The sequence below is a fragment of the Berghia stephanieae genome, chromosome 4, assembly GCF_034508935.2.
Source record: "Berghia stephanieae isolate SIO BIC M18660-M18661 chromosome 4, UCSD_Bste_1.3, whole genome shotgun sequence".
Lineage (NCBI taxonomy): Eukaryota > Metazoa > Mollusca > Gastropoda > Nudibranchia > Aeolidiidae > Berghia > Berghia stephanieae.
Window position 1 is genome coordinate 72,438,509 of NC_088363.1, and position 10,983 is coordinate 72,449,491.

General features: G+C 34.6%; 1 protein-coding gene and 3 pseudogenes across 1 annotated transcript in view; 1 reads left to right on the forward strand and 3 right to left on the reverse strand.

The window, feature by feature from the left end:
- Positions 1-5,162, forward strand: part of LOC144971175 (transmembrane protein 47-like) — a 33,946-nt gene extending 28,784 nt beyond the window's left edge. The window contains exon 6 of the mRNA XM_078911660.1: positions 1,908-5,162. Coding sequence (XP_078767786.1) covers positions 1,908-2,067 — 160 coding nt within the window. The 3' untranslated portion in view covers positions 2,068-5,162. The remainder of the gene's footprint in view (positions 1-1,907) is intronic.
- A 4,313-nt stretch (positions 5,163-9,475) lies between these two features.
- On the reverse strand, positions 9,476-9,594 carry LOC144972145 (5S ribosomal RNA; annotated as a pseudogene).
- Positions 9,595-10,109: 515 nt separating this feature from the next.
- LOC144972147 (5S ribosomal RNA) lies at positions 10,110-10,228 on the reverse strand (annotated as a pseudogene).
- Positions 10,229-10,727: 499 nt separating this feature from the next.
- On the reverse strand, positions 10,728-10,846 carry LOC144972144 (5S ribosomal RNA; annotated as a pseudogene).
- Positions 10,847-10,983: the final 137 nt, after the last annotated feature.

Below are 10,983 nucleotides of genomic sequence, written 5' to 3' on the forward strand. Positions count from 1 at the left end.
CATATCAACTATTGGTCTGGAAATTTGGTGTATATCTCAGCGCTAAAAAAGGAAGGCAGAATATAAAACATGAAATGGTGATCGATGACTAAATAAACAAATAGTAAATAAATAGATAAATAGATAAATAGAAAAATAATAAATTATAAAATAGATTAAATGAATAAATAAATAAATAAATAAATAAATAAATATAAATATAAATAATTAAATAAATAGATATATAAATAAATAAATAAATGAATAAATAAATACATTTTTAAAATGATCAATCAGTCAATAAATCAATAAACATAAATAAATGAGATGGTGGATAGGGATTTAGAATCATTTCAGAGTGCCTCCTGTGATTCAAAGTGATACTAAGCTCCTAGAAGCTGTGGACTGAAAAAAAAGTAACAAACAAAAATGACTATAACAGCTTTAAAAAAAAGAACAAAATACCCAATACGGAACGTTTCGGGTTCAAAACCCTTCTTCAGCCAACAACAAAATCAATAAAGACACAAATTCATTTCTAAATTCCAGATTGACGACAGAGAAATTCAAGTGTGATGATTTTCACTCTGGCACTCTACCCAATCTTTAGAAATTGAACATTTGTGTCTTTTCGGTAATAATTAACCAGTTAAATGTCATACTCTTGAAAAACATTTAAACATTTGAAAAGAAAACTTGTCCTTTAAATATCGATCGATTTAAATGATCCTCATCTTGGTAAAAACTCCCATACATGAGACTTCGCGAGAGATAAATGAAGTAGAAAAAAAGATGCCCACTTATTTTAATCCTTGCTCTAGATCTGGAGCACATTCATATTGAATGTGTAGTGTGTAGAACTTGATAAAAACTAAACGCGGTATTATATCAGTAGGGGAATTGATGTGACAATACGTTGAATTATATGAAACTTGATGACCCGAATGATTGCCTAGACAGACCTGTTAGAGTCTATATACAAATAATTCAGATTACAAACATCACTGACTTATTTATGACAATAATATACCACAGATATATATAATATATATATATATAATATAAATATATAATATATTATGAGAGAGAGAGAGAGAGAGAGAGAGAGAGAGAGGGGGGGGGGTAGGGTGAGACAATTAATAAGCTGTGAAAACATACACAAGGTCGAAACATGAATAATATGCATTTCTATATGCAGTTTTTATATAGATCATTTTCATAAAGAGGTTATTTTCTATGCCCTTAAATAATACAATGTAAAGGGGGGGGGGTGCAAATAATAGGGAATTATGAGTTTACAGCACAGCTGCAGAAGAGGAAATAACATATTTTTGTGAGTAAAATCGGAAGATTTCCTGACGCAAACGCATTCACTGCCAAGAATAACTGCCAAAAATATTATTAAGAAGCATGGGGTCATTAAGTTCTTTGATGTTACTTATTTAATTTTATCAATTCTAATAGTTAATACATTTCTTCTTATTCGTCTTGTTCTTATTTTTCCTCATCCTCCTCTTCTCCTCTTCCTCCTCCCCTCCTCCGCCTCCTCCTCCTCACCCTCCTCCTCATCCTCTTCCTCCTCCTCTTTCTTCTTCTTCTTCTTCTTCTTCTTCTTCTTTTTTTTTTTTTTGTTGTTGTTGTTGAGAAATATGCATTTTTGACATTCGTCACCAGCAGGGTTTAATAATACAATATATCGGACGAACAGAAAACATGGGCTCAACCTTTTAAGTTTTGAAAACTAATTTTTATATACAGATTAGAAAATGACCCACAACTTATTCATTTCAACAGTTGTGTATTGAAATTGGACACACATGGCTTATAGGCTCGTAGCTAATTTTGTAAAACATCTGACTATAGGTAGAAAAAAACTTTGTACAGTACTAATTTAATTCATTCTCAATTGCATATTTTCATTTTAACAGCTTTGGCTGGGCTTACATTCTGGGCTGGATTGCAGCTGTGAGCGATTTCTGTGCTGGACTTTTCCTTCTGTTGGGCAGAGACGCGGAAGAAATTGTCTACAAAGAGAGGGTCGTGCAGGAAGAAGCTAAGAATGGCATAGAAGCCAGTGAGGATGTATGAATTCTGATATAGATCAGTACCGGAACTGTCCTGGTTACTAAAATTCCCAGTGGAGCTTCTGATCCTCGTTATTTGGCGCCTGGCTCTTTGTAAAATGACCAGGTTTCCTGAGATGTTTGTGGAGCTTAAAAGACAAAACTGATCTGCTTTTGAGAGTGATAATATCATATTGTGGAGATAGAGAGAGAGAGATAGATAGATAGATAGATAGATAGATAGATAGAGAGGAGAGGAGAGGAGAGGAGAGAGAGAGAGAGAGAGAGAGAGAGAGAGAGAGTGGTAATAGTTTGAATAATGTGTGGTTGGTGTTCCCCTTGAAATGGTAACATTCTTCCTTACCCAACGTTAACTTACATACGTATAACTTGATTATCCTTGATCAAAATTACTCCTCAACCTTAAAAGTATATATTTCTGTATTATTCAATCAATGGCATTTCATTAATTAATTTATTTATTTAACTATTTATTATTTTTTTTGCAAATATATTAGTTATCTATTTGTTCATTTCTTTCATTCATATTTTTATATTTTATCCTTTATCATTCCGTGTAATTCTTTGCTTGTATATTTATTTGTCGGGTTGCACTTATTTATCAATCTTCTTTCCGATTCTTGTCCAAATTTGTTGTAGAGAGTATCCATAAAGTCTTTCCCTGATTTCAAATACTCATAATTCTAAAATTGTTTATAGATATTTGCATCTGATTTTCGCAGTCTTGGATGGAAAAGTCATACATTTATGCTCATTGGTCATCAGCTCACATTACATCACAAAATTTAGCAAAATCAACATGAATTTAAGACATCTTCTTCTATTTCGGAATGGCAATAGTGCGGCACAAGTCTTTTTGGGTAATGTGATGGCATGAATCAAAATCGTCAAATATAGTTTAACGACCTTTCATAAGCCCAGTTTGCAGACCATTAAAGGAAAACGAGTTTTTCAAAAATGTAGGATAATCTTATTTTTCTAAATTTGCAAAGACACAAAGTGAGAGATAGATCACACTCTCGGCGATTTTTGTCGCAATGTTGCTATTCCGAGATAATAGAGAGAGAGAGAGATATGTCGTCTGTTAAGTTCATTTTTGAATTTGGTAAATTTGGTGATGTATTGCGGGTCGATGACTAATTAGCATAAATGTTTGACTTTTCCCTAGAAGATGGTGAAAATCAAACGTTTTGAGATTAATGAGTATTTGAAATCAGGGAAAGACGTTATGGTCACCATGTACTACAATGAACCATAAACTACCGTGGTTTATTTATTTAATTGCAAGTGGGTGATCTAGACTTGGATGAGTTTTTTCTCCTTCTGATTCTCCCTCAGCACATGTGTGAAAGATGCACTAGGAATCTGGTAAACACTATCCATTGTAAACTGTGCCACCGGCTCTTTTCAATAAGTGTTCTAATGCTTGATGGCAAGTTGCATTTCTCCCCTCCAAAACTCTTACTCTATAACATTCAGTATCGTATAAAATAATTTATATGCAATTATGGGGTTTGTATCATGACAAAGTTTTATTCGAAGTAGAAATTGAAAGTTGTTTCCCTTCCCCTCTAACTTTTCCTCAAATTCCATGCAAATTATATTATATACTTGAATATCAAAGCAAGAAACTCGAAAGTCCACATAATCTGATGTCTTAAATCGAATTTTCTATTCTTTTATTGTTATTTAGTAGCAAGATTGAGACGATTGATCACATGATATGAGGTGGATCAAGAAAAATCGATATGACTCAAATGCATTTTCCTTTTTTGGGGGAAATAATTGCTGTGATCAGGATATTCGATGATAAACTTTTGTGTCAAAGTAAATACTGAGCCTCTAGAAGCTGTAGACTGTAAAACGCACTGGACAAAAATAAATAAGACAGCATTAATCCCCCCCCCCCCCCAAAATAAAAAAAACAAACAAAACAAAACAAAAAAAAACCAACAAACAAATCCAACAACGACAAAATACCAAACATTGAAAGTTTTAGGCTCAAATCCTTCTTCAGGCAGTGATAAAAAGAATAAAAAGGTTAATACATCATTCCAGACAGAATGTATGTCTAGATTTTAAATGATGTATTGACGTTTTTTACTGTTTTTGTTATCGAAGTATTTTGAGCCTGTCACGTTCCGTGATTTGTATTTTCTTCTTTTTTTTTTTTAAGTTGTTATATTCATTTTTAATTACAGACATTATTAAGTTCATAAAATTATAACGTGGACAGTTTACTGAAACTTTACAACTCTCATAAGTATCCATGAATGGACGAGTTTCCCCATACTGTTATTGTTATATTTATTATATTGTTCACGTCTTCCATTTATTAATTCTCAAAAATATGATTTCAAAAACAATAACGTCATCTATCATCGTAATAATAATAATCATCACCACCACACCACTACCACCATCTATGCCACCACTACCCCGACGACCACCACCATCACCTACATCATCATCATCATCATCATCATCATCATCATCATCATCATCATCATCACCACCACCATCATCATCATCATCATCATCATCATCATCATGACAATCACCATCATCATCATCATCATCATCATCATCATCATCATCATCATCATCATCATCATCATCATCATCATCCTCATCATCATCATCATCATCATCGTCGTCGTCGTCGTCGTCATCAAGTGCATTAGTTTCATCACCACTACCACATCATTATCAAGATTACCTCATAATCGCCATCATTATCATCATTGTCGGCAACACCAAAATCAGAATGTCACCATCACCAGTGCATACTGACAACACGGAAACTTTTCATATTCAAACCAAAGTAGCAATAAAGTCATATCATTACAATTATTTTCTAATTACTCCAAAAACACTTTTTATTTGTAATTTATATTATCTAAAATCTTTTTATTTTTACTAACCCTTCAACTGCATCGCCTCCCCCTCCACTCCAATCAGCCCAATTTTTGCGTACCTGGCAGCGTTCATTCAGAATTCAACAAGCTATTTTAAACATTTTGTTTATGAACGGTTACCCTCACATGACTTTGTATATAGCTTGAATGTGAAAATAATAAATTTATGCTGTCAAAAATCCATCGAAAATTTTTGCATTTTTTTTTAACGTCATGAACAGATGATACAAACTGTGTAATGCAGACACAAATTTTGTTAATTCAAAATACACGAATTTCAGGTTAAAAAAAAATAAATAATCTTGTACAAAATAAGGGGTGCTACGTAATACCGGAAACAACCGGAAACGAGTGGAAACGACGAAACGACGACGGTTATGAAAAGTTGTCTGCAGTGGGGAGTGAACTAGGGAATATGGGAGGAGGATATCAGAGGGAAAAGAACCTGGGAATATGGGAGATGGATACCAGTGGAAACGAGCGGAAATTAGACCCGTGGAGTCGGAGTTTATCCCGATTTATACGAGAAACGGACAATAGCAATTGCTTGCTATCCTTTGGATGGGCCGCTAGTCTACCACAAAGTAATTTCCGCCAGATCTAAAGTTCAAGCTACTTAATCACTGCTGGGTGGACAGGGCATCAAAAAAACAAAATATCGAATGCATCCCGGGATTGATCACGGTCCCTTTGCTTGTGAAGCGAGTGCTCTACCAACTGAGCCTCTATATAGATCGAATGTAATTGGCGTCACTCGGGTCTTTGTTATTGTTTTTTGCCATCCGCGTTTATGAGTAATTCTCACTAAACTGTATTAACCAGACTATAAATGTTTAAGGTTGCACATAGTTTTGTGTGTTGGTCCGTTACATTTCCGGATGGCAATGTTGTGAGCTTCTTAGCCAAGCGCACACTATCTATATATATATATATATATATATATATATATATATATATATATATATATATATATATAAAGAAATAAAATACTTAACTGATTGAAATTAAGAGGAGATGGACAAGATAAAACTAACAAACTACCGTCCACCCCCTCCCCCTTTCCCAAAAAGAAAAAGTGGTATTCCCAATCGGTCTCTCATTTAGATATTGACCACTCCCGACGTTGCTTTACTTCGGTGATCAGACGACATCTGGTATTTACAAGGTGGTATGGGCACAACACAATCGTACAAATTTCCATTGGTATTAACACTCATCATTTTTACTCTTGTCAATTTCTAAACAATGAACAGTTTAATTCCAACTTACTTAATTTACTCTTATCTTATTAAAGACTAAATATAAGAATTATCCTTTAAATGCCTTATACAATAGTTTATATATCGATACGGCATTGTAAAGTCGAAAATGAATATTATTGTTCATCATTGAATGAAACATCAATGTGCAAAGTTCATAGTTTGTAATAATCTACAGAATAAATCTGAACTTTCGTTTTGAATATAAGAAACCTTCTCCATATTGTGTAGTTCATTTTTTCCAGTTAATAAGAGATCGCAAGTACTTTGAATAGAATGCACATTCTATCAAATTCAATTATGATTGCTTCCTATATAAACCATAAATATCTTTCTCATCGAGACGATAAAATGACCAAAAAAAAACTGGAATTTCTCAATTGGTATTTCAGAAATGTGTAGATATATTATACGGACAATAGATGAGGGGAAAAAGGTTACATCTCCACTTGATTAATAATTATTTTTTTAAAAACACCCAAAGACACGAAAAGAGTACAAAAAGCGTAAAAAAGGAAGCCTACAAAACATGGTGTTCCAAAGCAGTCACCAATACAAGTACTAACCACGTCCGACGATGCTTGACTTCGGTGATCGGACGAGAACCGGTATGTATATTCAACGTAGTGTGCCGTAGACATTTTTTGCTTTAAAAACACAATCATACAAATTACTATTGTTATTACCACTCCTCATTTTTACTCATGTCAATAGGCTTCAACAGTCATGATGTTACTTCCCTCGTAATGACGCATTGTAACTTAGTAACTGGGTCTAAACTATCGGAACAATGGCGGACGGCCTTATGAATTACTTCTTCGACGAGCATAAAAGTGTATCCAGAGGAGAAAAATATTATAAATATGATCAAGTTTTGACTTTTATATATTCTGCCACACGAGAACTATCTAGACTGGAAATGCTGCGAAATCGAAAGAGAATACAAACCCAACCCCCAACAAGCTCACCAAAGAATAAAAGAACTATCAGGGAAAAGGAAAAGCAAAGCAGCAGGAAGTTGTATCCAAAACAAACAAGGGGAACTGCTATTTGAAGAACAACATATAGAAAGCCGATGGGTAGAATACATAGGCGAACTGTACAATGATCCAAATAGAAATGAACCACCACTGAAATTCAAAGAACCATTAAGCGGACCAAACATCACCAAAAGTGAAATTGAACATGCCATGGAACGAATGAGGGATGGTAAAGCAACAGGCCCTGATGAAATATCTGTAGAGGTATTAAAAAGCCTAGGAGATCTAGCAATTGATGAACTTCACATATTATTCAACAATACATACAACACTGGGAAAATTCCAGAAGATCTCTGTAACTCTATTTTCATAGCAATACCAAAGAAAGCAGGTGCAGTCAGATGCGAAAATTTTAGAACTATAAGTTTAATAAGCCACATCAACAAAATACTGTTGCGTATAATTATCAACAGGCTAAGGAATAAGATTAACCCCGAAATCGCAGAAGAACAATATGGATTCCAACCTGAAAGAGGGACAAGGAACGCAATATACTTCCTCCGTGTTTTAAGTGAAAGAGCTATACAGGTTCAGACCCCACTATACCTCTGTTTTGTCGACTACAAAAAAGCTTTTGATAGAGTACGCCACGAAGAAATACTAAAACAACTGCACTCCATTGGCGCTGATGAGAAAGACCTCAGACTCATGCAAACATTATACTACACCCAGCAGGCATCTATCAAAATCGGAAACTCTACAGGAAATTCCATTCCTATTAAGAAAGGAGTCCGTCAAGGGTGTGTTGCCTCACCAGATCTGTTTAATCTATACCAAGAAACAATCATGAGGGCATAATTAATATGGAGGGAATAAAAGTAGGAGGTCACAACATAAATAATATAAGATACGCAGACGATACGGTACTCATTGCAACATCAGAAATCCAACTTCAAAAGATTGTTGACAAAGTGGTAGTAGATAGTGAAGCCAAGGGAATGGAAGTGAATATCACCAAAACGGAATGCATGGTAATACAGAAAAACCCCGAAAACAACAACACCTGCAATATAACGATTCACGGCGAGCAACTTACCAACGTAGAAAGTTTTAAATACCTAGGTTCAATAGTGACAACAGATGGAAGATGTAACCGAGACATACGAGCAAGAATAACTCAAGCCAAACAGGCCTTCATGGACCTGGGAAACATTTTGAAAAACAAACAGATGTCGTTCGGGATTAGATTCCGAGTCTTGAAGTGCTACGTGTGGCCAATCTTGTTATACGGATGCGAAAGCTGGACTACAAATTCAGAAACACAAAAGAACATTGAAGCTTTTGAAATGTGGTGCTTGAGAAGGATGCAGAGAATATCGTATACTGCACACAAAACGAACGAAGAAGTGCTAAAACAAACATACCAACAAAGGAAACTAATGCCCTTAATAGCGGATCGACAACTATCCTTTTTCGGACACATAGTAAGGAAAGATAAAAATGAATACCTGGCAAGTTGTGGAAAAATACCTGGTAAACGCGCCCGGGGAGACAAAGAAAAAAACTCATAGACCAACTGAAGGCTTCACCAACCTAACAATCCAAGAGCTGTTTGAAAAAGCAAGAGACAGGGAGGAATGGAGAGAGATAATTCATGCAGTATCCGAAGCCTGGACCAGGCATGGAACCTAGAAGAAGAAGAAATATTCTGATCACATGACATAATATGAAAAGTTCTAGCCAACATGAAGAATGAAAAATACCAATTTTCTTTGTTTAGAACCACGCTGCTCGCCGTTTCTGGGCGACGTAACATAAGACTATTGAATCCAATTTCTAAGCAAAACACAAATGACTGGATTCAGATAATACACGTTACACACAATTTCTACTGAATAAATCTGGACTTTGGTTTGGATTATACGGGTCTGTCTTTATTATGCATTTCATTTGTTCCCCTAGTTTATTAGAGATCGCAAGTATTTTGAATTGAATGCACATTCTATCAAATTCAATTTTGATTTCTCTATATAAACCATACATATCTTTCTCATCGAGAGGATAAAATGACAGAAAACACTGGAATTGATCAATTGGTAATTCAGAAATGTGTAGATATATTATACTGACAATAGATGAGGTTACATTATCTCCACTTGATTAAATTATAGGAAGTTTTGTGAGAAAAAACAACAACAAAAAAAAAAAAAAAACACCCCAAAACACGAAAGCAGTACATACAGCACAAAAAAAGAAGCTTACAACACGTGGTGTTCCCAAGCGGTCACCCATCCAAGTACAAACCACGCCCGACGTTGCTTGACTTCGGTGATCGGACGAGAACCGGTATTTTCAATGTGGCGTGGCCGTAGACGTTTATTTCAAAAACATAATCATACAAGTTACTATTGTTATTTCCACTCATCATTTTTACTCATGTCAATTTCTAAACAAACAACAAATGATTTGATTCAGATAATACACATTATACACAAATACTACTGAATAAATCTGGACTTTGGTTTGGATTATACGGAACTGTCTATGCTATGTATGCCATTTGTTCCCCCAGTTTATTAGAGATCGCAAGTATTTTTAATTGAATGCACATTCTATCAAGTTCAATTTTTATTTTTCTTTATATACCATACATATCTTTCTCATCGAGAGGATAACATGACAGAAAATCCTGGAATTTCTCAATTGGTATTTCAAACATGTGTAGATATATTATACTGACAATAGATTTGAGGGGAGAAATGTTACATCTCCACTTGACTAAAAAAAAAAGAGAAAGTTTTGAGAGACAAAATAAAAACAAACAAACAAACAACAACAAAAAAACACCCAAAGACACAAAAGCAGTACAAATAGCGCAAAAAAAAAAGGAGCCTACAACACGTGGTGTTCCCAAGCGGTCACCCAATCAAGTACTAACCGCGCCCGACGTTGCTTGACTTCGGTGAGCGGACGAGAATCGGTAGTTTCAACGTGGTGTGGCCGTAGCCATCTACTTCAAAAACATAATCATACAAATTACTATTGTTATTTCCACTCATCATTTTTACTCATGTCAATTTTTAAAAAAATAACAAATGGCTTGATTCAGATAATACACATTATATATACACAATTTCTACTGAATAAATCTGGACTATAGTTTGGATTATACGGAACTGTCTATATTATGTATTTCATTTTTTTCCAGTTTATTAGAGATCGCAAGTAATTTGAATTGAATGCACGTTCTAACAAATTAAATTATGATTGCTTTCTACATATAACATAAATTACTTTATTATCGAAACTATAAAAAGACAGAAAAGCCCTGGAATTTCTCAAATGGTATTTCAGAAATGTGTAGATATATCATACTGACAATAGATGTGGGGAGAAATGTTTCATCTCCACTTGATTAAAATAAAGAAAGTTTTGAGAGAAAATTTAAAAAGAAACAAACAACAAAACAATATGCGAAAGCAGTACAAAAAGCGGGGAAAAAAGAGAAGCCTACAACACGTGGTGTTCCCAAGCGGACGCCCATCCAAGTACTAACCGCGCCCGAGGTTGCTTGCCTTCGGTGGTCGGACGAGAACCGGTGTTTTCAACGTGGTGTGGCCGTAGACATTTATTTCAAAAACACAAGCATACAAATTACTATTGTTATTACCACTCATCATTTTTACTCATGTCAAATTCTAAAGAAAATACTAATGCTCGATTCAGTAATACACATCATACACAATTTCTACAGAATAAATCT